The 27,834-nt window shown below is 46.8% G+C and overlaps 1 protein-coding gene across 1 annotated transcript in view; it reads left to right on the top strand.

Annotated features, from left to right (window-relative positions):
- The first annotated feature begins 305 nt into the window (after window positions 1-305).
- The window catches only part of COL9A3 (collagen type IX alpha 3 chain), a 32,628-nt gene continuing 5,099 nt past the window's right edge, over window positions 306-27,834 (top strand). The window contains exons 1-25 of the mRNA XM_056507699.1: window positions 306-1,682; window positions 2,813-2,890; window positions 7,044-7,079; window positions 7,635-7,706; window positions 7,956-8,009; window positions 11,483-11,518; window positions 12,071-12,094; window positions 12,787-12,840; window positions 13,011-13,064; window positions 13,439-13,480; window positions 14,874-14,930; window positions 16,152-16,205; window positions 16,670-16,723; window positions 16,825-16,878; window positions 17,609-17,662; window positions 18,473-18,526; window positions 18,929-18,982; window positions 19,265-19,318; window positions 19,862-19,915; window positions 20,607-20,651; window positions 21,440-21,493; window positions 21,817-21,870; window positions 23,942-23,995; window positions 24,807-24,878; window positions 27,754-27,789. Coding sequence (XP_056363674.1) covers window positions 1,617-1,682; window positions 2,813-2,890; window positions 7,044-7,079; window positions 7,635-7,706; window positions 7,956-8,009; window positions 11,483-11,518; window positions 12,071-12,094; window positions 12,787-12,840; window positions 13,011-13,064; window positions 13,439-13,480; window positions 14,874-14,930; window positions 16,152-16,205; window positions 16,670-16,723; window positions 16,825-16,878; window positions 17,609-17,662; window positions 18,473-18,526; window positions 18,929-18,982; window positions 19,265-19,318; window positions 19,862-19,915; window positions 20,607-20,651; window positions 21,440-21,493; window positions 21,817-21,870; window positions 23,942-23,995; window positions 24,807-24,878; window positions 27,754-27,789 — 1,320 coding nt within the window. The 5' untranslated portion in view covers window positions 306-1,616. The remainder of the gene's footprint in view (window positions 1,683-2,812; window positions 2,891-7,043; window positions 7,080-7,634; window positions 7,707-7,955; window positions 8,010-11,482; window positions 11,519-12,070; window positions 12,095-12,786; window positions 12,841-13,010; window positions 13,065-13,438; window positions 13,481-14,873; window positions 14,931-16,151; window positions 16,206-16,669; window positions 16,724-16,824; window positions 16,879-17,608; window positions 17,663-18,472; window positions 18,527-18,928; window positions 18,983-19,264; window positions 19,319-19,861; window positions 19,916-20,606; window positions 20,652-21,439; window positions 21,494-21,816; window positions 21,871-23,941; window positions 23,996-24,806; window positions 24,879-27,753; window positions 27,790-27,834) is intronic.

The raw sequence follows: 27,834 nt of genomic DNA on the forward strand, positions 1-27,834 counted from the left end.
CTTGGTTCCCTCCAACAAGTAGAGCTCTGCTGGGCTCACCATGGCACACACCTGTTTCTTCTGTGTGGAGGTGATGCCCAGTCTTCCTCCACCTCTAAAACATGCCCAGTGACTGTTTTTGGGGAAAAGACCTCTCCAGCCTGGCTTTGAACACATCCAGAGATGGGGTGTCTGGATGTTTCAGAATATTTTGTATTGCTTTTGCAGCTTTCCTCCCACAGCTGGTGTGCTCTCAGAGCAAACCAGGACTCTGCTTTGAGCATCCCCTGGGGCTCCAGGCAGCCTGGCTGTGGGAGCTTCAGTTCAAAGTTTGTTTTCTCTTGAAGGTGAGCACTCCCAGGGCCCTTCCTCTGCTGGCCATGGACAGGGTCCTCCTGCTGCAGCCCCCCAAGCCCTGGCTTGCTCTGGACAAGGTGTTCCTGAGGAATTTGGGTCTGCTTTGCCTTCCTTCCTGCCATCAATGTGGAGGGATGGAGGAGGAGGTACAAGCTGTGCAGAGCTGCTCTCCCTCTTGGGGTTTGAGGTGTGTAAGAAAGGATTCCAGTTACTCTGAAGACATCAGAAGCTTAGAGACACACATTTCCTTTCTGCCCCCAACTGCCAGTTCCATAGAATCTTGTGGGAACTTTGTAAATCTGAGTCCTTTGTCCCTCTGCCAAAGCTCTGGGAATACTGGCTGCTGGGGAGCTGGACAAACAAACACTGGGTGTAAAGATGTAAAGGGTGTAAAGATGCCAAGCTAAAATCAAACATTTCAGTTCCTAGGCTTTGATTTTCCGCTTGTGTTCCTAACCAGATGAGCTATGTCATTTCAGCCCTGAGGATGCTGGCCACTGTTCTCTACTTCTAAGCCCTGCTTTGGATGAAATTGTCTTTATTCAATAAAGGGAATCATGAAGCTTATTGCAGGAGATGCATCTTCATGGATCTATTGCCATTTGGGATCACCAGGCAGGGAACTGTCCTTTCTTTGCAATATTTCAATTATTTCTTTGTGGCTTTGAGAATGTTCCTCCTTTTTCCTTCCTCCTTGTATCTGTGATTGTCTGTTTTCTGACCAGCATTCATCACTTCTCAAGGAATCAGTGCTCTTCAGATCACCCTAAAAAAACACCGGATGTGAGCGACAAAGCATTAAGTGCATTTCTCTGTAGTGACTGTGCACTGTTACAGGTTTGTTAATGTCCCTGCTGGAGTTGGGTGGCCTCAGGCCAAAAGATCACCCTGTGTTGCTTTTTAGTGTCCAGCACAGAGGTGGTGATGGGCTTTGGGTGAGACCTAAGGAACAGCTTTGTATTTGCAGCTGGAGTAACCTAGTTCTGCTCCTGTGTCCCAGTGCAGCCCTTCCACAGGCTCCTGGAGCAGGAGGCTGGGGCTGCCCGGCAGGGCAGGAACGAGAGCAGCTCTGCCTGCCTGCTGCTCCCCCTCCTTCTCCCACCTCTCCTCCAAGCTCGGCCCCTCTGCCGTGCTCCAGCTGGAGCCACAGGTTTATCTGGAGGCGAGGAGGCTCTGCTGTGTAAGCTGAGCCCCGGGAGGAGGAGGAGGGATCTGCTGGACCCTGCAGGAGAAAGGGTTTGGCTGCCCCGGAGGGAAGGGAGAGGCAGAGCCTGGGCACCATGGCTGGATTCTGTGCTCTCGGGCTCCTCTCCCTGTGCCAGCTCTTGGCCACAGCATCAGCTCAGGTGAGAAACCTCATTTGTGCCTCCTTGTTTCTCAAGGAAAAAGCCTGTAAGGGCAGAAGAGGGTGGTCGGTGTGTGTTGTACCTGTGGGGTGAAAGGTGGCAATAGGCGGGTTATTGTTCTAAAGTTTATTACAAACGTGTGCCTGGGTTTGTACCTGTGTAGGTAGGTGTAAAAACTGCTGCTTTATGTTTCTGTAGAATGTTGTTTTCTCATTCAGGACTGCAATTATGAGAGGGAAAGCCTTGGAAAAGGAAGATCTGTTGATGCAAGAAGTTTGCTTTTACATTGAAGTAACAAATATTCAGTGAATCTGATCTGGATCTTTATCTGAATCAGAATTTCTTACTCATTCCCTCAATCAATTTTCAAATTTTACAGCATGTTTAACCCTTGCTCACTTGAGTCATGAAGCTGTATTAAGCTTCTTGGTCTGATGCTAATATTATTGTCTGGGGAAGTGACTCCTCAGTGAGTTTTTCATTGTTAGTGAGGAATTTTCACAGCCTGGCTTGGGAATTCAGAACTCTGCTGTGAGCAGAGCTGCTTCTACAATGAAACCTTTGTTCCCTGAAGCTACAGTAAGTTGCTCTCTGGAGCCCTCTCCATACAGAAGTCATTTATTGGACCTTTTTTTTCCTTCCCCTCACCTCAGACCCTTCCAAAATCCCAGATTTTCAAGCGGCATCCTGCTCAGAGAGGAGACTTTCCCTTTCTCCTCTTGTCTTTACTGGTGTCTGCCTGGATTTGTCATCACCCCATCGGACTGGGGCTATAAATTAATTATTTCTACCAAGCACTTGGCACCTTTTCCAGGTGCTTTGCATTTCCTCCTCTGCCCAGCCCAAAATGTACCTGTAGTCAGAACAATTTCCATACAATGAAACCCCTTTGCTGCCCAGTGACCAGTTTGCATTCCCAGTACAGGCCACCAGTAAAGGGAGCTGGGGATGTGCTCAGTCAAAAGGGTTTTCCAAAGAGCCTTGCACTGCTCTGGAGCAACTCTGAGCCCACCCAGGCTGGCAGGGGTGCAGATTTTGGGTGAAGCTGTAGGACCTGGCTATTGATTTCTGATCTAGCCCAGTGTTCCTTCTGATGGAAAAATAAGCTCTTGTCTCTCACTTTTCCCCAGTCCCTTCCAAGAATTGGACCACAAGGCCCTCCTGGACCTCCAGGACCCCCTGGACCATCTGGCAAGGACGGCATTGATGTGAGTGACACAGGCCAGGGGCTGGCTGGGGCAAGGGGTGGGGCAGAGAAGCTGCTCTGGTTCCCCAGATCTGCAGCCTCTGGACATCCTTTGGGGGGTGGACCTGGAAAATCACTGTCCTTGTTCTGCAGGAGTCTGAACAGCAAGTGGAGGTGCTGAGCAGGTTCTGTGCAGGGTCAATCCCCTGTCCCCAGGGAGAGCCCAGGTTTGTGAGCCTGCTTGCAAAGTAGAATATTTCTCTTCTGGAGCAAGGTTGAGTGCAGGGGTACAATGTGTGTGGGGTGAGCACACATTCAGCAGTTCACAGACAGATTTATGTGATGCTTCAGAGCATCTGCATTTCTAGAGAGGCTACAAGAGACTCAAATATGCAGCACTGGCCATTGCTTTTGTTACTAGTTTTATTTCAATATTGTCGTTATGGTTATCCCTCACTTTAGCACATGATGTGTCAGGATCTGGCTCTTGCACTGCCATGCATGAGTTTGTAGGGGCCCAAAAGGTAAATAAAATGAAGAGCCTTTGTTTGAGCAGGCAGCTCCTCACACCTCCTGCAGAGGGAGAAGACTGCATAACCCACGACTTAATGGAGGAGAAAGTCTTGTTCTGTTACTTTTCATTGATGTTTCCATAGAAATTAAAAATATTGCTTCTGTGCATCTGTTGGATAAGGACTGAATTGTGTCCTGTAGCTGGCAGTGGATAAAATGAACATCAGATGGACCTTCAGCAAGACCACACCAAATGCTAGAGTCTGAGTTCCTCCTTCGATTTCAGATTGAGCAGCTCTTGTCTCTCTGAGCTGCTCTGAATGCATTTATTGAAGTGCATTTATTGGAATTGGGCCCTTAAGCAACCTTGAAAAAAATCTATTCATTCCATACAGGTCATTTTCTTTTGGATAAGGAGGTAAAAAAACAAATATGTACGAGTTCCCTGGTAGATGGTGAACAAGGAGTGTTTGTGCCTGCAGTGGGGAGCCAGGCTGGGCTGAAGAGAGAACCTCATTCATTTCCAGCTGCTCCCTCTGAGTGGCCTTCTGGCTAAAGGAGTCTGCATTGCTGGGAATCTCCCTCTGGTTTTGTAGTGTGGGATGTTCAGAGCTGGCACCTCGGCAGCTTCCACTGTTTTTTGTGCTGTCACAAAACTCGGGGGACACCTCAGAAGAGGGCAAAGGACACTGGTTCCATTTGCAGCAGGACTCTGGTGTGGCTTTGGGAAGGGCTGGCTGGGATTCACTGTGGAAGCAAAAAGAAGAGTTTGGGAAGGATGAAGCCCTTCAGACTTTGAGTTTCAACTTCTGCAGAGAGGAAATGGGAAAGAAACCCTGTAGTTGTTCAGCTCCTGCTTTCTACAGGATATTTAATTCTGGAACAGCACCAGCATCACTTCTGATTGCTCTTGGAAACAGGAGCCCAGGGACCTGCCAGTCATGTGGACCTGCACCCCTTTATCCACAACTGAAAACTTTGGAAGGCTCCCCACGGGACAGGATCAAATAACATCTAATTAATGTGAGGAACTTAGTCCTAATAAATCAAATGCCTGAGTAAAGTGTTTAAGGTGCAAAGTCCTGCAGTCCCAGCTTTGCTCTGGAGTTTTGGCTACACAGAAATAGTCTCTGATTTGAACAGACTTGAGCCCCATCCCTCCTGTGGATAGAGGATGCCAGGTGGGATGGTCTGGCTGCCCAGGGGCAGGCTCCAGGATGGTTCCTGCTCTGCAGCAGGACATTGAGTCCTGTCAGGAACTGCACAGGAGGAGATGCAGGGCTGTGGCTGGTGTTGAGCAGTCACACAGCCTCCCTGCTTAAGAGCTGCTCTTTTTGTGTCAGTACACTCCAAAATTTGATGGTATATAAAATTCAGCACAGTTCTACACTCTCCTAGTGCTGCTTGGGGAGGGTCCTGTGGATCCTGAGTGGCAGTGTCAATTATCCCACTGCAGAGTGAAACCATTATTTTATTTTTCTTTTGGTGCTGCGACTTTTTTTTTTTTTTTTTTTTTTTTTTTTTGTAATTGCAATTGGAAAATTTCTGCACTGTATTCCTGAACTCTGTAAGCCACTCCAGCCAGGTTATCTTGGCAGGGGACTTTGGATGAAAGTGGTGTGGAAGTGTTGCTGGGCAGTGCTGCTGAGGTGTTCAGCAGTCTCTTGCTGTGTGAGGTGCAGAGCATGCAGCTGAATTATTCAGGATATCTCCTTGGATGAACCCCACAGCACAATTTCTCAAAGGTCCTGCTTTCATCCCTGCCTTTCAGGGGGAGCTGCAACATTAAGTCCCTCTGAAATATTTTATAATTAAAGCCTTTAACAAGCTTCTCGTTTCATACTCAGTAACAAGCAAAATCTCTCTCTCCCAAGACTAGGAACAGCATGTTTTGATGGAAAGAATTAGTGACAAGTTCCTGTGAATTATTTCTGGGGATGTAATTCCCTAAATTGCTAATAAGCAATTGTCACTTTTCAAAAAATCAAGCTTTTTTTTTTTTTCTCCCCTGCTTTCTCTCTCCTGGCTTGACTTGCTGAGAAAGAGTAAACTTCCTTCCCTGTCACACAGCACCAGGAGAGCATTTCCTTTTGCTGACAGCCCTTGCCTCTAATTCCCAGAGATCTGGCACTGGGGGTACAAACACTGATTAGGCTTTTGCTTCAGCTCTCAGAGGTTCTGGTGCTCCTGCAGAGTCCTGCAGGGCTCCACCTCGGCAGGATCAAGGTTTCAGGTGTGCCCAGCAGCCTTTGCTGGTGCTGTGACCTCCCTGTGCAGATTCCCACCACAGAGGGAAAAATGCAAGGGGCTGGCAGTGCCAGGGGCTGGAGGAGGGAGCAAACCAGCCCTGCTGCCATTTCCAGCTGCCTTTTCATTTCAAAAGAACTGCTCCTTTCATTTCCCTGGCACTGAACCTTCCCCAGCCACGACAGTGGTAACTATTTAGGGAAAAGCAGTGGGCAAAGATACTGAAGGAGCTGCTTCAGCAAGTGAGAGCATAAAGATGTCTCTGTTCAGGGTCCCTCTGGTCAGTCAGTGGTGCAGGACATAAATCCTGAGCAGCTCCAGGCTGCAGAGGTTTGCCCACAGTATTCCCAGTAAATATAGAAGCATGCTATAAATTCCACAGCTCTGCAAACTCCTCCTGGCTCCTGATTAGCAGGCCCATGGTGGGATGGTTTGATTTTCCTGCTCTGTTAATAACCACCCTTCTTCCACAGAGATTTTCTTGTCCCAGGGTACCAACCTGCCCCTTCCCCTCTGCCCTCTCAGAATATTCAGTGCACTCATCCTAAAGCCAGGAGGGCAGGGTACCCTCTGGGCTGGGACACAAAGTGCTTTTCTGTGGGATGAATTAGAAACCAAGCTCTAGTCAAGCTCCTTCTTTTGGGGCCTAACACTAAAATACAAATTGTTATCTGGAGTCCACACACACACACACACACACTTATGAATGGCTTTACAACTGTCTGAGCTGGAAGAAGTGATTATGAAATATTATGAAATATTGTCTCACAAACATTTTAATACTGTTCTTAAAAGTTAATTTTTATTATTATTATTTTAAAAAATTAGTGCTTTTGAAATAATCTATGAAAATTGTGTTTAATCCAGATAGTGCAATTGGATTAGGTGGAAATCAGTTGGGGGCTGTGCCTGTTTGCTTTTCCTGTCCAAGTTTAGTCATATGAAGAAAATCATTGTAGACAGTTTGTTCATTCTTCACTTTGTGGTAATCCCCAGCTCCTGGCAGTACCACAGCTTCACACTGTGCCCTGGAAAGTTGGAGTTTATCCCTGAATCCCTCTGTTTCACAAGGAAGGTTTTTGGAAGTTGTGACACACATCCAGCTTTCTCTGTGCCCCACTTGCAGCCACTCCCAAGTGCAAATAAAGTCCAATGATACCTGGAGGAAGCTGGAAGTTCTGGGGGCAGTGTTCAGCAGTGCTGGCTCTCTCTGGGAGGCTGGGGATGTGGATTTTCCCTTGGAAAAGGCTGTCCAGGCTCATCCTGCTTAGGGAGTGGCATCAGCTCATGAGGCTGAGCAAGGTAAATCTTGGAGTGCAATGAAGAGAGGTTTGAGTGCAGCTGCAAACACCATTGCTGGGAAAAGTCAACAAAGAGAACTTCAGCACTAACCTTGCCTTTTCTCTTTCCCCCAGGGAGAGCCAGGCCCTCCTGGTTTGCCAGGCCCACCAGTAAGTATTTCCTGCTTGGCACTGACTTGTCCATCCTTTCAAGAGGACACAGAACAGGAGCTGGCCCTTGCAGCCTCACTTTGCTCTTCAGGAGTGGGGATGCTCAGCACTGCCCCAGGGACAAACACATTCCTCTGCTTCATTGCTATCAGTGAAATAGGATGAAAGTTCAATTAATGGATGAAATGAGTGAGATAAAGCTTGTGCATCACCTCTACAATGACAGGTGTTATCTTGGCTCTGTTCTGAGTCTGCTTCAGCCCCTCAGTGTGCCAGGGGTGCTCAAAACTGTACCAGGTGGCAGAGCCCTTTGCTTTGGCCACTTACTGCACCCCTACCTCTCCTAAGAACAGCTTGTGAGCATGTGGGAATGAGCCAAAGCACTGAAATTTAGGATTTGGATATGGATCCATAGCAGGATTCACCTCTCTTTATGAGAATCTGCCACATTGCATGGTGTAAGATTAACACATCAAGAAATGAGCTTCCATCCTTGCACCCTTGCCATGTTTCTCCTTTATTTTGTGATAATAATTGACTGCTTTCCTCATGTAGGGGCCAAAAGGAGCACCAGGGAAGCCTGGAGCTGCAGGTGAAGCTGGATTGCCTGGCCTCCCTGGAGTGGATGTGAGTGTTTTGTCATCCTCTCTTAGGGGTTTTAAATCTTTCACATGGGCAGGGGTGTTTTCCTGATGTGTCTCATCGACCTTCTCTGTGCCTGAGAAGGAATGTGAGTCCTGGACCAAACCTGTGTCTTGCATGTCAGGGGAAACTGAAGGAGAAGCAGCTCTAGGCTGAATTAAGGAGTATGAGAACAATTTTGGGATGTGTTGCTAACAGGATGACACTCTCTTGATCTTTTGGGTTTTTTTACAGGGTTTAACAGGAACTGATGGCCCACCTGGCCCCAATGGGCCTCCAGGAGACCGTGTGAGTACCTCATCAGACCCCAAATCCCTTTACATTGTCATTGTCACTGACTGTAGGGATGATTTTCACATTCTGCTGGAAATTGTGATATTCAAGTGTTAATTCTGATGTGAGCCCTTGCAGCCCCAGGTGGCTTTTGATTAGGCAGGGTATGAAATCCACCTTTCTCTCACAAAGCTTTGAACCTGCCTGGGTTGGCTCACTGGTGGCTGTACTGGGGATATTTCAAGGATCCAAAAAGTTTCTTGAAGCAGTCAACAGACTCAACTGTGAAGTTTATCAAAGTGAAGTTATTTTGGCCTTTATTTGTTGTCTGAGTTGACAGATCTGTGTTGTTTATAATTAATGCTACTGTGTATAAATTGTTTGAACTTTTGCCTTTTATTATTTCTGGAACTGTCCATATGGTTGCATTATTAGTTGCCATAGTTCCCCAGCCAGCCTAGCAAGAAATAAGAGGTTTTTTTCTGCTTCCTGCATGTTCCAGCTCTGCTGAGGGGCACCACAGGGACAGAGAAACAACTGCCAGGGATGCTACAGATGTCCTTCAGATCATCCACAGGCATCACTCCCTCTTAGGCCTCCCTGTGACATTAAGGAATAATCATTAATGAGCACTCAGCACAGATTGTGATCCAGCATGGCTATTCTCCTGGCTCCTAGACAGGGAGATAAGGCTTGTGTCCCCAGCTGGCTGCTTGGCTTCTTGGGCTCAGGGCTGCATGATGGGCTGGGTTTTGTAACCTGTTCAGTACATCCCAATAATCCACTTGTTGCCCAAAGGGCTTACTCAAATCTAAAAAATCTGTCAGTTATTTAAGGGGATAAATGGTGCAGCCATGTATTTGTGACATGCTCTTCTTCCTTTCCCATGTGACAGGCAAAGTTTGTGTGGCCACTGGGAAAGTTGAGTGGCAGGACACAAATATCCTGGTCCCAAAACCCCTAAACCCCACTCCTCCTCTGTCCCTTGTGCCCACCTTCCTCCCCAGAGATCCAAAATCCTGGCCTCTCTCAGACATTCTGTGCCAAGAGTCCAGCAGCACCTGAGAACAAATTCCTGATTTTTAAGGCAGGAAAGCTCAGGAGTGCCCCTGGAAGGCTGTGAGCAGCTCTGTGCCTGGTTTGGGCTGGCTGGCAGTCAGCACACAGCTCCTGCCTTGCAGGGAATTGAGCAGGTGATTTCTGGGCAGCAGAAGTTCCTCTCTGGCTGCTGGCAGAGCTGCCCTGGGGTTTGCTGTGCCTTCCCTTGTCCTGGAGCTCAGCCTGCAGCAGGGGCAGCCCTGGGACCCCCCAGCTTTATGGGAGCTTTTCAAGGTCACTGCTCCATCTGGGAAATTGTTTTAATTGCTGTAATGGAAACCTGGGGAAAGGGAAGACCATTAGCACTCTAAATGGACAGCATTGTTAGAAACCTGCTTTTCTTTCTCCCTGTCTTTTAGAATATATTTCACTCTTTCAGGACTCACTGAAATAAGCTGTTTACTTCTTGCTGTGGGTTTGAATTCATGCTTAACACTGATTTCTTCTAAATAAGTTTAATTTTTTGAACTGGAGTTTCTGAGAGCAAAGCTGTTTAGCACAGGGAAGCCAGTTTTCAGTAATACTTTATTGCCAAACATTTTCAAAAGGATTTTTAACTTAAATATCTCCTGCTGCTCTCAGCATCCATTAGCTTTTCTCCTGCTTCTGCCTAAAGACTGATTAGATCAAGTCTACTTGTTTTTTTAATTTTAAAATCCCTTTATTTTTAGCTGGGGTTGAGCTGGGTCCTGACCTCCATGCTAGATACTGGATTCATTGGAAAGTTCTCAAAGGCCATTTTGAAGTTTTTTGCTTTCCAATGAAAGCAGGAAAACATAATAATTCAGTTCTATTTATGAATGTCATAATAATCAAGTTTTTTCTATGCTCCACAGTTGTCTATTCATAGAGTAAATAATTACAAAGTGAAAAATTATGGTGATAGTGCTTTCTAATCAAAAGAGAAAGAACATTGTTACCAGGAGAATGAGTTGAGTCAGACAATGTTATTAAAATGGAGATGTAAATTAGATTCTCTCCTTTGCCTTGATGCAGCAGCACCAGCTCATTCAGGGATTTCATGGTCTCTTACCTTACCAGGAATGTTCACTGCTGCATTCTGCACCTTACACCCTCCAAGGTATCAAAATTAGGGAGTGTAAAGGGCATTTTCCAACTTTCTGGCCTGTTGGACAGAGCAGAAAGGGGTGATGCAGCTGCTTTCAGAATTGGGGTGCAGGTCAGGAGGTGCCAGGAATTTCAGTTTTCCTTGCAGGAGGAGATCCCAGCTTGTCCCTTACAGCCTGAAGGATTTTTAGCCTGAAGATAAAAGTGACTGGAGGCAGAGCAGGAGAAATGAATGAGCTGACACTCACAGCATGGCTGATTTTTATTGGATTACAGTCCTCTGCTCACAAGACCACTCTTAACAAGATCCTCTGTGTCTTTCTCCTTCAGCTTAACAAGGGAGAACATTTCTAATCTCCTGAGCCCACAGGACACGAGGAGAGGGCAGTGTCACCCCTGGGCTCACAGATGAGCTGTGTGCTGGGACATTCTCCATCACCTTCTTCTCTGGTCCCAGGGCCAGACTCCATTTCCTTCCAGCTCAGGACATCACCCTCGAGATGTTTCTGTGCAGCATTTTGGAAAAGAGGTTTGGGCTGGGGAGAGGCTTTGTCCCTGTGCCAGGAGGTGTCCCTGCACCCTGGTCCCCTGGAATTGTCCCTGTCCATGGCAGGGGCTGGAACAAGGTGATCTTTAAGGTCCCTTCCAACCCAAACCATGCTGGCATTCTGTTTCAGAATCATCACCTATAATTAATTCTACAGCCAGCTGGCAGCTTTGCAATGCAGCAAAGGGGTTAAGGAAATCTCTGTGTTCTTATCTTCAGTCAAGCAGGAACTTCACAGCTTAAAAGTGACTTAATTTAGTCTAAACCATGAGTTCACCAGTCAAGCCTAAGAGTAGGAATGCAAAGTGGGAAAAGGAGATGGAGGATTTGCCAAGGAAGCAAGTGAAGAAGCAGAAGCTGCCAAATCTCTGGCTTTGCTTGAAAGGAAAATTGATGAATTAATAAAATTCCCTAGAACAAATCCAAATTTTGTTAACAGTTTTAGGAAACTTAGTCATTGAATCTACAATATGAATGTATTATGAATGAGAATATTTCAAGTAGATAGAATTCAAGGTATGAACGTTTAGATATTCATGGAGGATATTTAGATATTCATCTGAGGCCAGCTGGGACTTTCAGAGTAATTATCCATAAGTTTTTGTCCTTATGTGTGTGAATTCAGCTGAGCACCTGTAGCTGTGTCCTGTTTCTGCAAGACACAGCTGGAGTTTCCAGGCAGAGATTGGTGTCAAGGACAGCAGGCCTTGGTGACTCCCCACAGGGGAGTTTCTCTTTTATCCCTGCTAATTTTTATCCTGTTTTATTCCCATAGGGTGCATTAGGACCTGCTGGGCCACCTGGACCAGCTGTAAGTACCTCCCAGAACAGCACAGGTGATCAAAGGGTGGAATATTATACCAAACCCATCACCAAGAGAGGATGGGAAGCTTTGTAACTCAAAAAAAAAGGATCAAAGCCTGAATGAGTGAATATATTTGAAATGTTTAAATATGTATGTGTGACCTGTTCTGGTAACCAGACCTGGTTTTATTCTCTGATATGCTCCAAAAACAAACCAGCTTGGGATACAGACTGACATACCAAATGCTATCACAATTATTAGACATTATCTAGTGTCTAATCAAAATTTAAAAGAAAAGAGAAAGTTGTCTTCCTCTCCATGTCCCACTCTTGTGTCGCCACATTTCTCTTTTCTTACAGACATCTCATAGGTAACAGAGATGGAAAGGGAATACAAATTATTAGAGGCAACAAAATAATTCATCAAGACTCTGCTCTGATTGCTAATTATAATCATTAGGGGCAAGGGAAAAAAATAGCAGCATTTTTTGAGGCTTTCTTCTATTTCTGTATGTTCAGTTTCTGAGTGATCTTTTACTGTCTCAAATGTTGATTTCAGGGCAAAGGATTACCAGGACCTCCAGTAAGTAATAATAATATTTTAAAAAATTCTAAATTAAGATGCTGATTTTATTATACTCTGAGTGTTACAAACCCACCCAGACCTCAGGTCCTTCTACTGCCAGGCAGAGGGATGTGGAGTCCTGCAGATCACTGTGGGGTTTTCATCCTTGCCCCTTGCTGGCTCTGGTGTAAATTCAAGGCACAGCAGCCTTGTAAACAGTGGAAGTGCCCAGTTCTGGGGCAGGTTTTGTTTGGGGGGTTCCTGGGAGCTGCCCTGTGCAGGGATGCAGAACCACAGGACAGTCTCAAGCTGCAAGGGAAGTGTAGGTTGGATATGAGGAAGAAGTTTTTCACAGAAAGAATAATAAAGTATTGGAATGCTTTGCTGGGGAGGTGGTGGAGTCACCATCCCTGGATGTGTTTAAAAAATGACTGGATGTGGCACTTGGTGCCATGGTCTAGTTGGGGTGTTAGGGGTTGGACTTGATCTTGGAGGTCTCTTCCAACCTTACAGAATGATTCTGTAAATTGGATTGGCAGTGAATTCCAGGGGAACAGGGAGTAAAAAGCAAGGTGTGTGCTGGGAAGCTGCTGTGGTGCAGGATGGAGCTCCTCAGGGGGCTGGGAGATGGGCACAGCCCAGCTGCTGGCTGCCCTGGCTTTGGGGCTCAAGGCAGCACAGATGTCAGAGCTCTTCCCTCTGTTCCACAGGGGCCTCCAGGACCCAGTGGGCTCCCAGGTGGACATGGATTTCGGGGCCCTTCTGTGAGTTTCTCCTGCCATTTCATCCTCATTTACTGAATGTGCCACAACCACAGAAGAATGAGTTTAATTTTTGTCTCTTACTCTCTTTGAAGTGATATTTTGATACCCACCCCTCACATCCCTTTGAATTTACATTGAAAGGGAATTCTTATTATTTTCTTTGCTTTTAGGGTCCTTTTGGTCTGCCAGGATTCCCAGGGCCTCCTGGACCACCTGGGCCTCCTGTAAGTTGAGACTTGCAAATAAATGTGAGAAAATTCCCAGGGGCAGTCTGGAATTTTCTTCTTGCTGCACTTTTTATTTGCTGCCACTGCCATGAGCATTCAGCAGGGCTTAAACACCATGCCCTGGGGAGAGCAGGGACTTTTCCCTGGCTACTCTTGGATGATTTGATGATCTCCTGTTTGTTATTTGTGCTGTGTGTGAGGAGGGACCCAATGAACCCACCTTTATGGCACACAGGGTGGGCTTGTTCTCTCTGATGTGTCTGGTTTTCAGGGCTGGTGCAGCTCATAAAAATTGTAAAAATTGTGCTAGAAACTGTGTTTTCTCCTGGTGTTTTTCTTTTATTTAAAAGCCACCATTCCCTGGTTTGCAGGGTCTTCCAGGTGCCCTTCCTGATGGCGGTGGGGACCTCCAGGTAGGTTTTTCTTTATACAGCATGAAAATATGCTTTGGTTTAATCCCTGATGTGGCTTCTGGCTGGCACAGCTGGGGGAGTGTCAGACCATTTGACATGCACAGACCTGCAGATGTGGGTTTAAACCACCTTACCAGGGTGCACAAGAGTGGGGTGGACTGAAATGTTTTTTCAAGGAGGCAGATGTGCCCTGGAACAGATTTCCCAGAGGAGCTGTGGCTGTCCCACCCCTGGAAGTGTCCCAGGCCAGGTTGGATGGGCTGGGAGCACCTGGGATGGGGAAAAATTCCCTCTCCATGGCAGGGGTGGGATGGGATGAGCTTTAGGGTCCCTTCCAGCCCAAACCAATCTGTGATTTTGTCCTTGATTTTTCCTTCCCAAAATGCACATTTTGCATGCATTCTCCATGTGCTAAACAACTGCAGCATTTGGTGTAACAGTTTTTCATGCTTCCAGCCCTGTTTGCAGCAGCAAGGGCAGGGTGTGCAGCCCTGGGATGGTGGCACTGCCTTCCTCTGGACACAGGCTGTGGAGAAAGCCTTGATCCCTTTCTTTCAGGGGAACCAAAGGAGTGTTCAGCCCAGGAACTATGGAAGTGACATTTGCAGATTTCACAGCTGCTGTTGTGACAGCTTCTTTGGCTTTCTAATTGGTGTGCCCCAAAAAAAGCTCTGAATCAGTTTAGGCTGCCTTATGGCACATCACATGGGAGTTCACAGAAAATGATGCTATTTCTGCATGTTTAATTTAAGTTACCCTGTGGAATATACTAGAAAATTAAATTTTTGCTACAGAGGTGCTGCTTGAAGTTGTAATAAAAGAAAAAACCCCAACAAAACAAATTAAGAGCTGTTTGTAAAGTTTCAAGGGAATGGCCTTTTCCTCATGAATTTTCCATGGATGTTCTGATCTGTTCCCAGTCAAGCTGCAGTCCCCACCTGTGGCTCTCCCACTGCAGAAATCAGCTCATAGGTATTGGGTTTTTATTGCTGTCCTTCAATTAGCTCTGATGCCTGTCCTTCTTTCACTGAAGGAGTTGGCTAAAGCAAATCAATAGGGGTCAGTTAGTGCAGAGGATTAAATATGGTCCTAATGATTTAAAGAAACTGATCCAACTTCTTCAGCATTTTGGACTGTGGACACTGTCAGCCTTCAGAAAGTCTCACAGTCCATGTTCAAAGTGGAGCAGGCCATTCATAAATCATTATTTTGTGGGTTACCAGGACCCCTAGGAACATGTTCCATAGGGAAATGTTGGTCAATGCTTTGATTCCATTTGATTTAGTGAATTTAGAGCCAAAATCCACGTGACTTTTTCATTTAATGGATGAAAAACCGTCCTCTCTGGGTGTGCTGTGTGCCTGTTAAACCAAATTATTTCTGTTCCCTGCAGTGCCCAGCTCTGTGCCCACCAGGTCCCCCAGGCCCCCCAGGAATGCCAGGCTTCAAGGTAAGGAAGCATCACCTGCAACACCAGGACTTGCCTCCCAAAATAAACACCAACATGAACCCCTGGCATTAAATTGCATATACAGTCTCCATATTTAGGCTCCACACCTCCCAAACCAGCCATGCATTTGCATTTATTCCTACAAATGAAATTCAAGCCTAGGCATAGATTAAAAACCCTGCAAGCCCAGTGGGGCAGAGCTGATGGACAGGAACAAACAGGGCCAGCAGTTCAAGAAGCAGGTGCTGCCTTTCCAGGCCTGAGACTGGAAAAACCTCACCAGTTTTGAACTGCAAAACATAACTTACATAATTAATATAATGCAATTTAATTGTTTTTATAGCCAGTGTAGCACCAGATTTATGTTTAGTTGGGCTCAAGAGTTAAACATCTCCTCTGTGTTCTCTGTGGTTCACATAAAGTCTTTGCAGTTATGGACTCCAGCAGTGAGACAAAGTCAAAAGTGACTCAAGTTCTTTTAGCAGGATTTAGAAGTCGGCAGTGAGTGGGAGAGCTCCTGGGAAATGCTCTCAGTTCCTCCTGAAGTGACCTTTCTCAGGTCTGTTTGGTCTCTGCACTGAGTCATAAATATCATTACAAATACAAAATGTTTAGGGCATAACTGCTCAAAGTTCATAGCTCATGGAATGGAAAACCCTGTGAAACTCTCCAATTATGATGCAAATGGTGCACAGGACCTTTGTTGTGGTGAGGAAAAACATCTGCCATGCTTAAATTAGCCTGGGTGTCTCCCACAATAACAGGAAGGGAGCCAAGACACAAAGTGAATCAGAGCTGATATGAAAGCTTTCAATGGGACATGGATTTCACTGGAAGCTTGATGATGCAGACATTAAAGATGACTTAAAAAGGGAGTTTAAAAATGCAGAATGAGGTTCTCAGGAGTGACTCATCCCCATTTTCTGGGGTGATGGGAACTGAGTTCTGGTCCCTGATCTGTATTTGAGAGTTGCATCCAGATCATGAGCTTAGTCCAGTGCAAGTCACTGTGGAAAAACAAATCTGGCATTTCCTGGAACTCCATCAATTCTGCCATGGTACCTGGATAACCTCCCCCAGGAGGGATCTCCATTCACAGCACACCTACAGACTGTTTTCCCTGGAAGTCATTTGGGATGTGGGGGTTTGGATTTCACAGCTGTCTCACCAAATTTAATTTTACTCTACTGGGATGTGAATAATCATAACTCTCATTTCTAGGGACACACTGGTCACAAAGGGGAGCCTGGTGAAGTAGGAAAACAAGGAGAAAAGGTAAACTTCAATTTAAAAGTAATGGAGGAGAATTTTCTCTTTAAAAACACCTTAAAAATTAAATAAGTGATTTTTTCAAGGAGACAGGGAGGGGTGAGGCTGTTGGCTGAACAAGGAGCAGTTACTTTGGCTGAAGTGCATTGGGTTCCACTGCTCTCCCTGCAGGACCAAGAAAATTCATCTTTCCAAGGATCATCATGCCAAGATCAGTTTGTTAACAGCTGTCCTTTCCCATGCAGGGATGTCAGCTCAGGAAAAGCTCTGCATTAACCACTTTGGATAAATTCCTGACTGATCTGGATGTTCTTGCTTGTAGAAGTTGTCTATAACATAGAAGCAAATTCTGAGGGGAAATCTGGGGGGGAGAGAGGGAGCTCAAGGAGAGCTGGGATGGGGATGTCCTGGCTGTGTGTTTGCAGGCTCCTGCTGTCCTGTCTCCTGTCTGACTGATTTTTCTCTCCCAGGGTAACCCTGGCCCCCCTGGTCCCCCAGGAATTCCTGGAGGTGTTGGCCTGCAGGTAACCCCCCTTCCCATGTCCTTCTCCCTGTGGAGCTCAGTGCAGCCCCTGTGGTTACACAAACAGGGATTAAGTCTGAACTGATTTTTTTTCTTAATTAGGGCCCAAGGGGACTGAGAGGCCTCCCTGGTCCGATGGGTCCAGCTGGTGACAGAGTAAGAAAAAACTTCTGATTCTTTTCTTTTCCTCTCCACCACCAGTTTGTCTTGTGAGAGGTGCCAGTGGCACACTTGTCCTTACTGAATTCCACTGGGAAGTTGTAAAGGCATCAAGTGTGGGCTGCTCCCTGCAGCCCCTCCATCAGAACCTCCTTCCAAAGTCAGGAGGATCCACACACCCAGGGGACTGGCAGGGTCAGACCCAGCCAGGCTGAATCATTCCAGCCAAAGTGCAAGACTGACAGTGCTGGAGAATCTTAGAGGAAAAAAAATAAAATGGAGAGAAACGTTTCATGAACATTTCACTTTCTATTCTGTCTCTTTACAAGAAAAAGCTAAAGAATCACTGGTGAACAAAGGTTTTCAGGACACACAAAGGCTCCTCAGTGAGAACAGAGTCAGTCTCCAGCTCATTGAGGCTTTGCATTCAAATCTTTGACCAGCAGCCCAGAGGCTGAATGGTTTTGAATTGGATGAAGTCGTGCATTTATTTAGGAGTAAGAGTGTTATCGAGATAGCAAGGCCATGCATGATATCAGTGCATCAGAGGTACAAACACAAACCCCTTGTGGGTGGGATGTTTTGCATGTGTGTCCTGCAAACCAGCAGCAGATACAGGGTGTCTGTCCAGGGCTTTTCTGTTTTCTCAGGTTGTGGTACAAGGTGGGGATTCTGTTACTTCATCCTCTGCCAAGGCCAGCATCACAATGATGTCTGTTCTCTGCAGGGTGACATTGGATTCAGAGGCCCTCCTGGAATCCCAGGACCTCCAGGGAAAGCTGTATGTATCCCAGTGTCTGTGGCCCTGCCTTCCACAGCCTGGTTTGTTCCTCCTTCCTGAGCTCTGCTGACCACCTCCACCACATTATTCCCTTTGCCCTTTCCCTCCACTTTTAGCAATGTAACTCTACCTGACCCAGACTTCAGCTGTCTCTCCCTTTGCCATGCCCCACACCAGAATAAGTTCACCAAGTTTCCATTGCTCTCTGTGCTCTCTGCCCTTCCTTGAGCACCAGCAGCTGTGGACAAGCCCTGGAGAAGGGAATGTCCATTACTTTTGGAGGAAGAATCAGCCCTGTGTGAGCCTGGCTGTTCCCAGGTGCCCACAGCTCTCAAGGATTTTTGCTCCAAGCAGGAATAGCTGTGTATTGAGGATGCAATCCCCATCCTTCTGCAGAGCTCCCTTCTGCAGAACCACCCTCCCTAGTCCTGCAATTATAGAAGAAATTCATCCTAACTAAAATAAAATGAGGTGCTTCCTCACCAAACCTTTCATTACTCCCAGCAGGATCTAGACAGTAAATATTAAAGCTTTTCTCCACTCTGTTTCTGCTTAAAGAAATTGCTTCATTAAATGAAGGGGAAGATGGTCTCTTCCCTGGGGGGATTGTTGGCAAAGTCCCTGCTGCAGGAAGTGTGTCAGGAATTAGAGAGTAACTGAGAAAGTGCAGCTGAGCTCTGGGGGAGCTGTGTGTGCTCACACCTCTGCTGACACCAGCTAGCAGCACAAAAACTCCTCATTTCACCCTCAAAGCAGCATCTCTGGCTGCTGTGGGGGAGATGCTTAATGGCTTTTCCTCCTCTGCCACAGGGAGACCAAGGCAGCAAAGGACCTCAGGGATTCCGGGGCCCCAAAGGCGACACTGTGAGTGCACTCCAACACCCTTTGCTCCAGTCTGGGATGGGACAGCCCAAGCCTGTTCCACAGGTTTATTATGGTTTGTGCCCCCCTCATTTGCTTGAAAAAGATGGAGGCATCATCTCAAAAATGAGCTGTTTAACTCTTACTAAAGGTGCCTGAGCAATGAATGTCCAAGTGCTGCTGCAGCCTGGAGCACAGGGAGCACATCTTACATCCCCATCCTTCAAATGATCAAGAATTTTCCCAGGTGTTGCCCTGGTGTGTCCCAAAAAAACCTCCATACTTCTGTGGACAGAGGACCCAGCTGAAATGGAATGAAATGTCCCTACAGAATTTGGGTATTGTCTTTGTTGACTGTTCTTCAGGTTTACACAGGTTAACACAGGATTTGTTGTTGTTTTCTAGGGTAAACCTGGGCCAAAAGGAAACCCAGGGGCTCGTGGACTCATAGGAGAACCTGTAAGTCAATTAAATAGGATGCAGGTCTTGCTGTTTGTCTTGCTTGCAGATAAGGAGATAAAAACCATAGGAAAAAAAGCTGCTTCTTGCCTCCTTTGCTGTCAAGCTTCTGCTCTGTGGGTGCCTGTGTAAACCCAGCTGGACTTACCCATAGTTGTACTGCTGTTAATGAAAACCTCCCAGTACAACTGGAGCTGGGCTCATTGCCAAAAGCTTCTTTGATGTGAATGTGTTTTGCAAACCACAGAGCCTCCTCCTGACCTGTGCTGTCCATGATTGCAGGGAATGCCTGGCAAGGACGGGCGGGATGGAGCTCCTGGGCTCGATGGTGAGAAGGTTTGTAAAGTCCTGCCTGACCCTGCAGGGAAGGCTCCTGGGACTGCTTGGAGTGCTGCAAAGCTGCTGCTGCTCCTCAAGAACCTTGGCTGGAAAGCTTTTCCCTCTAAAAAGTTTTCTAATGTTGTCACTAGTGAGGGAGAGTGAAATTCTCCTGTTGGTTAGTCCCAAGAGAGTTCCCTGGAGAAGGAGGGTGCACAGATGATGTGAGCTCAGCTGTGCCTCTGGATTCAGTGGCTCCTGCTGGCTGACTCCAGGCCCTCAGAGATGCCTTTTCAGAGCTGCTGACAGAGTTGGTTTTAATAGCCTGGAGACAAAGTGCTGTCAGGTATTGGTTCCTGGTTCCTGCAGGAATGTTGAATGTGCTGCCAGGGAGGGCTGGGAGCTGCAGGGAGCAGGGAAACCCCTGGCAGCTCCTGTGCTCTTGGTCCTGTGCATATAGGGAGGGAGAAAAGCACAAATCCAGTTTGGGAAGGTGTCCCCTGCCTGTGCCAGGCCATCCCCAGGGCTGGGGGATCCCTCCTAACCTGTCCCTCCCCACAGGGTGACGCAGCTCCCGTGGGTGCTCCTGGAGAGAAGGGGCCAAACGGACTCCCCGTGAGTATGGAGCAGGACTGGGGGTGCCAGCAGCTCAGAGTGCCTGCAGAGACCTGCTGGGGCTGGGGAGGGGCATTCTGGGCTGTCTCACAAGGAGCTCTCCTGAAGCCAAGAGGAAATGCACTTTTCCCACCGTGCAGACAGCAAGGAGTGTGCTGACAGGGCTGGAGAGCACCTGGAGCAGCACCACACAGTAATTCCCTGGCTGTTGGCTTCTCTGACTCTTTAAATTCTAAACTTGAGGGGGATTTTCTGTTTCACATCCCACTGCTCTGCATCCCTTATGGAGGGAGCTCTGGGATATAATGTCCTGAGCTCTGCCCCTGCCTTACTCCAGTGCTTATTGGCAAAATGTTTCATCTCTCCAGACTTCCAACTGTTTAAAAGAGATAAGGTATTTCTTTCTTCCTGCATTTACAGAATATTTTGAACACCCCTGGAGAGAGGTTTTTGCTGTGCAAAATGTTGTTGCTGCTGTATTTGTATATTCCTGCTCTTTGCTCCCATGCCAAGGATTAGTGTTCATGGAGCAGCAAGAGAGACATTGAAGTCATAATTTTCACAGTGAAAGCAGAAGAAGTCTAAACCTCCATTGCTTCAAACAAAGGTTGCTCCTTGTGTATCAAATCAGACCAGAATAACAAATTTAATAACTTCATTTCTGACATTGCTTTAATATAATTTTTTTCAGGGTCTGCCTGGAAGAGCAGGTATTAAAGGTTCAAAGGGTGAACCAGTAAGTGAATCTCTCTAATAATGGGGTTTGGTGGGGAAAGTGGTCACAGAAAGAGTGTTCAGCTTTGGGGGATTGGGAGGACTTACCCCAAAGTGATGGTTTCTGTATTTCTGCTGGGGCTGAAGAGCAGGAATTAGGTAAAATCACTGGGCTGGCACCTGGTTCAGTAAAGACACAGCAGATCCACAGGAGAGCCATCAGTGGCTTAGTAAACCTCATCCTTTTGTCAAAGTCCCAGGAGGAGGCTTGGTGTTTGGGAATCAAAAGCACCAGCAGGAGCAGGATGATCTCATCTTGCCTTCTCAGATTTTCCCTCCCCTCAGGAGAAAAACTTCCATGGAGCTTTAGAGTGACACCTAACTGTGAGATTAAAGAAAACCTCAGGCAGACCAAAGCAGTTCAGCACAAAGCTGTGTCTCTTTAATTCCCCTGTCCCTCTTTATGAATTTTTCCCTCTGCACCATTATTGCTGCTAATCCTGAGGGAGGAGAGCACACTGCAGGAATCTCCTGATAGGGAGGGGGTGCAGGAGTGAATGTGATGGGATGTCCTGGCACCCCTGTCACACAGGACATGGGGACAGGGCTGGCAGCCCTCCCTGGTGCCAGGAGAGAGTGTGCAGCTCACCTGTTCCCTGGTGCTGTGAGTTTTGCCTTAAATCTGTAAAAGTTTAAAGCTGTTTTTATCTCCTGAGCCAGGTTTTCACACCCTCCTCCTTTTGTTGCTCCAGGCAGGACAGGAGTGACTCCCTGTAGTGATGCCCTAACTGTTTGCTTTGTGCTCTGCAGGGCAGCCCTGGAGAGATGGGAGAGGCAGGTCCCTCAGGAGAGCCAGGCATCCCTGTAAGTGTCCCACATTTCCTCTCAGCATGGGCTCTGCTTTTAAACCAAACTGGGGAGCTGGAGCTGCTTCCTTTCATAATTAAAGCTTCCAGTGATGCAACACCTGCAGTTCCATGGGACTGGGCACTCCAGGCATTCACACTGGTGTGAGCTCCCCACTGGGCACAGGTACTGGGCAAAACCCATCAGCTGTGGGCTGGCAGATGGGCCAGTGGGGCAGGAGCTTGGGAATGAACAGCTGGGATGCAGGAATATGTCCCAGGGGTGGGAAGGCTGGATTTGTGGCTCCTAAATACCACAGCTGACTTTGGTGTCCCTGCCAGGGTGATGTTGGCATTCCTGGTGAGAGAGGTCTGCCAGGACCCAGAGGAGCCACGGTAAGTACAGGGTTTGTGTGGGGGTCACTCTCTGGCTACAGTAAAAGGCCATTTCCTCTCCCAGTGGTGTCTCTGGGGAGCTCTGGCAGCAGAGAAATTCCTCCCCCGAGCTGGGTCAGATCCTGCTGTCACTGACAGCTCCCTGCAAATGCCAAGTGATCCCTCCCATTCTCCTTCTCTTGGCACAGCAAGCTGCAGCTGTCCAGGAGGTTTGTGGAGCTGCCACAGCCTGGCAGGAGGGACTGGGCAGTCAGCAAACCCCTCATTGCACAGCAGTAAGAAGGTTCTGCCCGTGCTGGAGTGAGGCATTAATGGAGCAGAGCTCTGGGGAGTTGCTGCAGTGGACTTGGCCACCAGCACATGGCAAATCCTGAAAATCCTGAAATCCTCCCCAGTCCTGCATCCCTTTCCTTGGAGCAGTGGATTCCCTGCAAAACCTGAAGCCATACACACAACAAAACTGGGAATAACTGCATGGCTCCCTGCAGTGTCCCTGCTCAATAGCAGAGATGATAACAAATGATATCAGGAGGAAAAAACCCTCATTTTGATCCCACTGCTAAAAATGCTTTAGTGCCTTTTTCATCTTCTCACTCCCCAGCTAGTGCTGCTGTTGGGGTTGGATCTCATCTTCTAGTGGTTTTGTTGGGTTTTTTTTTTTCTTTTTCTTTTCTTTTTTTCTTCCCTATCTTAATCTCATTTTGAAATCCAGGAGCCTACAGCAAGTCTAATATGATTTCTGGTACGTGCCACTTGGAAGAAATTGAACTGCATGATTTATTGTTTGTGAGCAGCTGCTGCCTAAACTTCCAAGGAGAGGGAATACAGCTTTAGAAATAAGCTGTATTAATAATGTTTGCTTTTATGTCTGCAATTTTTCATCAAAGTGGCTGGCCTCACAAAAGGTACCACATTATTACAGCCAAAAAGCAAAAGCAGTCGAGCTAATTGTGCTGGTACAGAGTTTTGACAGGGGTGCAGTTGCAGCTGAACCCATGGTTATGTCTAACCTGGGCTTCTCATTTCTGATTTGTTTGATTAGAATCATAATTTGTAAGTTGAGACTGGGCTGTTCCAAGAGAGATGCAGGATTTTTCCAGTGTTAAGGCTGTTTGGCTCAAAACAATTCGGATTTTTTTAGGTCTAAGTACCAGGGGTTTGTCAAAACCTGTCAGGTCCCTCCAGCTCCCACCAGCAGCTCAGCAGAGTCATTTTTGATGCAATTTAACTCAACTTTCCTAAAGCTTTGTATTTATAACTTTCAAAGTTCCTTACTGAATTACAAGCAGAAAAAAAAAGTGGAAAGCAGTAACCACAAAAATACCTGAGCAGTTGTTCAGCCCTTTGAGGATGGTGCTGCTTTATGTCAGTGGCCACTTTGAGGTTTGTTTGTGCCCCTGAATCTGCACCAGCAGGGATGGCAGTGAGAGGAGCCAAAGCTGCAGCCCTGCCTCGTGACAGAAGCTTGCTGAAGGCATCTATTTCAAGAAGACAGTTTACAAGATGAGATTTAAATGCTTAAATTACTTAGGGGTTTTTTTGTTTTTTTTTTTTTTCATCCAAGATCTTTATTGGGTAGGTGATTTTTCTCAGGAGAAAGCAATAGAAACTCCTAATGGTAATGTTCATATTCTGTCTGGTGAGCTCTTAAAAGCCTCTGCTCTGACAGCACAAACTGCTGGCTTTCTGTGCATTGCTGGATCCAAGGATGTCCAAGCAAATGGAGGCAATTGCCATTTTTCATTTCCAGGGCCCTGCAGCACATGTTGTTCAGTAGCTCCTTGCAATCAATTAAAAGCATAATCTTGGCAGAGCAGATCCCTCTAATGGATGTTGTCTGTGCTCTATCCTGCTGCCACTTTTTGCTGTCCCTGATCCCTACTACTCATGAGCATGGTCTGTTCTTTAGCACTGATTATCCAAGCAAGCCTTTCTGTTAATAACAATGCAATTTCCAAAGCTCAGCAAGCACCAAACAGCACAGTGCAGCAGGGCCATGGGGCAAGGTGCCAGCTGAGTGGCACAGCTGGCCCCACACCCTGTCCTTACCAAAGCTGGTCTCTCTCTGCAGGGACCTCTTGGCCTCCCAGGCCCCTCAGGAGCCCGAGGTGTCCAAGGCTTCCAGGTCAGTCTGGTGTCAGAGGGTGATTTTGGGTGTGCTGGTGATTTTGGGTGATGTTCTGGCAGGTCAGTGCTCTCTGCAAACCTCTGGCCAGACATGGCTGATGGCAGTGAGGAAAAGGAAGAAATGTTATCCATTTGCCAGAGCCAGTGTGACACCTTCATTACCATGGATGGAAAGAGCATGAGGCCAGACCAGCTGCCTGCAGGAGGAATTTCTATTTAGAGTTTATTTGCAGGGGGGATTGCTGAGTTCTGAGCCTGTTCCCTGGCACAGGCTGCCCAGGGAAGCTGTGGCTGCCCCATCCCAGCTTGGGTGGGCTCTGACCAGCCTGGTCTGGTGTCCCAGCCTCTGCCAGGGGCTGGAACAACACTTTGGAACAACTCAAATTGTTTTATGTTTTTTTGAGTTTGATCTTCATAAAGACACCTCAGTTTCTCCTTGATCTGGTCCCCTCTCTGCCTGTATTTGCTCAGTGAACTCCTCCTCCCTTTTGCTGCACTGGGGTCTCCAGGATTTCTCCCTCCCTTCTCCCACTGAGGGGAGCACCACTTGTGGGAGCACAGATATTGAAGGTTTATTAGTTTTAAGAGGTTTATTAAGACCCAGGCCAAAGGTTGGAGCACCTTGGTACATGCCTGACCTTGGCTGTGGACCAGAGAGAAGCTGGACCACACAAGTGGTCCCCAGGTCCTGGGGGAAAAGGGAGAGAGATCATCCAAAAATAACCTTTCTGGAGATGTTCTGGAGACTGCTGAGGGTGCAGGGTTTCTGGCACTGTGAGCTGTACCTTGTTCTGCTGTTTTCCCAACAGGGGCCCAAGGGTGCCAGTGGTGAGCCTGGCCTGCCTGGCCCGACTGGGATCCGTGGAGAGACAGGTGACAGGGTAAGGACAAGACACCTGGGACTAATTCCTCCTGGGGATGGGAGTTTAGAGGATAAGGGGGTCCCAAAACCTGGTGTGGTGTGTGTGTTTGTCCAGGGAGCATCCTGTTCCTTCTGTTCCTGGTTTCTCTTTCACTTCAGAAACTCCCATGATTTTCAGACAGGTGAATTGTTTAAAAGCAGCTTCCAGATCCTATCCTATAGGTATATTATATATATATCCACAGTAGAGAGCATTTGGGATTTTTCCTTACACTGATTCTACCAAAGCCTCACTCCCCAGGAGCACAAGAGAGATGATTCATGAATTTTTGTTACTCAGGTGATTGATTAGACTCTCTGGGGTTTTTTTTAAATTACAGTTTTATCAGTGACTTTTCTTTCTGAACAGCAAAACACCTGGGCATCCCACCTCCCAATAAATGTGACTTTTCATTTAAATGAGCTCACCCTCAGTTGAAAGAAGCCATCAGGGCAAAGTCAACAGCATTTGTTGGGAGCTTGCAGGAGAACAGGAGCCATGTGTTCACCAGCTCCCTCCTCCCCAGCTTTAGGGTGAAAGTTTTTTTTTAAATAAAAAAAAAAGCTTTAAGTTGCTTTCTATGTAAGCAACTGCAGCAGCACCACAATGGCCCTTCTGTGCTGGCTCCAGGCAGGTTTAAAAAAGCCTCTTGGAGTGACTGGGAGCTGGAAGTGTTAAACAGGAGCCTTATTGTGGAGTTTTGGGTCTCCTGCCTGCATCCAGGGCTTTGCTGTGGTGAGAAATGTGCATTCAGAGGGGAAGAGGCCCCTGCATGAAGAGCCCAGGGAGCTGCTCCAGGCAGAGGGAGGGAAAACGTTGTGCTTAGAGCAATAAAAAATAATCTAGGTTTTATTTCTGGCTCTGAGGTTCAGTGTAGTTACTCTGAGATGTGATTGTTGGTTGCTCAGAATGAGAGGAAACGGCCTCAAGCTGCAGCAGGGGAGGTTTAGATTAAATATTAGGAATTTTTTTCACAGAAAGGGTTGTAAAGCATTGGAGGAGCTGCCCATGGAAGTGGTGGAGTCACCATTCCTGGAAGTGTTCAGACAAGCAGGGATGTGCCCTTGAGGACTGGGTTAGTGGTGAGCAGGCTGGTGGTGCTGGGCTCACCCTAAACCCTCAGGTTGTGTTTTTATAACCTAAACAAAGAGCTGTGCTGCTGGGGACACACAAAGCACCCAGAGATCTGTGCTGGGCTTGCTTCTCTGCTGTCCTGACATGGATAAAGAGAACTGCACTCACAGGATGGATGCAATTACCCTGTCCCAGCTGCAGCCACCTCATCAAACTCTCCTGAAATCAATTGAGGCTTTTCTGTGAAAAAAGCAAAATCCCCTCATGCTTGAGCTAACTGAGTACTGACAGGCTTTTTCACAGTCCTTGGACTGACTGTGGTCAGGAATATAAACAGCATTTCAGTAAATGTGTCTGCTGGCATGAAAAACACGAGTGGTTTAGTGCATTTGACTGTGAGATATAAAATAGTGTTGAGATAAAATACATCAGTGGGACATGGGGAGGGGAGGGTTTGGCTGTTGCTGCTGACTGAGACAGCAATAGACAAATATTATTCCTAAGGATTTTTATTATGATGAAGTTCCTGAGGATTCTGGATGCCAGCAGCCACCTGGGGCATTGCCTGTCTGGGCTCCCTCCTGGAGCTCTGAATGCTTGGCCAAAACCATGAGTTTTGTTTTACTGATCAGATGAAATTGTGAAGACATGGGGCTGGCAGTCCTGAACTCCTTGCTAGGAATTACCACTGCAGTGAATTAGAGTTTTGAATGGAATTCCTCTGGGCTTAGCTTGTCTTTAAGGGAATATTCCTTGCAGGATTTGGTTTTTGGTGGCTGAACTGTGTTTATTGCCATAAACTTTCATGGAGCCTTGAGACTGTGAAAGCAGAGGTATAAAATTTAGATGAAAATGTTCAGAAAGGAATATATTGCTCTTGCCATCAGCAAACATAAAATGGGTGTTACAAAGTTTTAGCCAGTCTTGCATTTCTATGCTCCATTGTCTGTTTTTCTGGGTTAATTTTCTTTAATAGAAATCCCCCTTCTTTTTAGCTTAGTGCTTGAATTGAGCAAAATAAAATGTCCTTGTTGTGTGTGTTTGTCCTCCTTGAAGATTCTGATCTGCTGAGCCACCTCTACATCTAGTTAATAACAAAAGATCAGTTTGCAGATGCCAGATTGATGAGTGTGCTATAGAAATCCTGCTTGAAGGGTAAAATGGCTGAATTTCAATGTAGATTCTGCAGTAGAGAAAAAAATCTGGGGTTCTCCTGAACTCCTTGTTGGCTCTGCTCTATGAAGCAGAAAAATCAATAAGGCTGAAAATGTCTCTCTGTGAATGTCAGGTAGATAAAGATGGAAGGATTTTCCAAATTGCCTGGATTATTCCTGAGGTGATAATCAGTTCATCATCTAAATGTATTTTATTCCTGTGGCCATATGGTTCAATGAATCTTTAAATCAAGAGCATCTAACTCCAAATCCTAGGAAAACTGACAGTGTAATAAGGCCTTGAAACAAACATCTTGGCTTTTTGCCCTTGTGGTATGAAAATATTCTTGTCTGTTTTATACCATGAGTAATTCCAAGCTCCTCCTCACATCACAGGCTGAGAAATTGTCCCACAACACAAAGCAGGGACTGTGGAGAGTGTCACAGAGCTAGCAGGGGTGCTTAAATCCCTTCTTATTTCTAGGAAGTGTCAATGAGATTTGTACCCCTTACTTGGCAACTGGGAGACTCTGACTCCTTGCTGAGAGAGTGTCTGACCACACCAGGAACTCACAGGGAAGGAATTCACAGTTTGAGCTCATCTGCCTTATTTCTCTTGTTTTCAGGGTCCTCTTGGTGCTCCTGGTCCCAAGGGGAACCAGGTAAGTGATAACTTTCATGCTGTTGTCAACAGAGGTATTTGAACC

The sequence above is a fragment of the Oenanthe melanoleuca genome, chromosome 20 (genome assembly GCF_029582105.1).
Source record: "Oenanthe melanoleuca isolate GR-GAL-2019-014 chromosome 20, OMel1.0, whole genome shotgun sequence".
Taxonomy (NCBI): Eukaryota; Metazoa; Chordata; class Aves; order Passeriformes; family Muscicapidae; genus Oenanthe; species Oenanthe melanoleuca.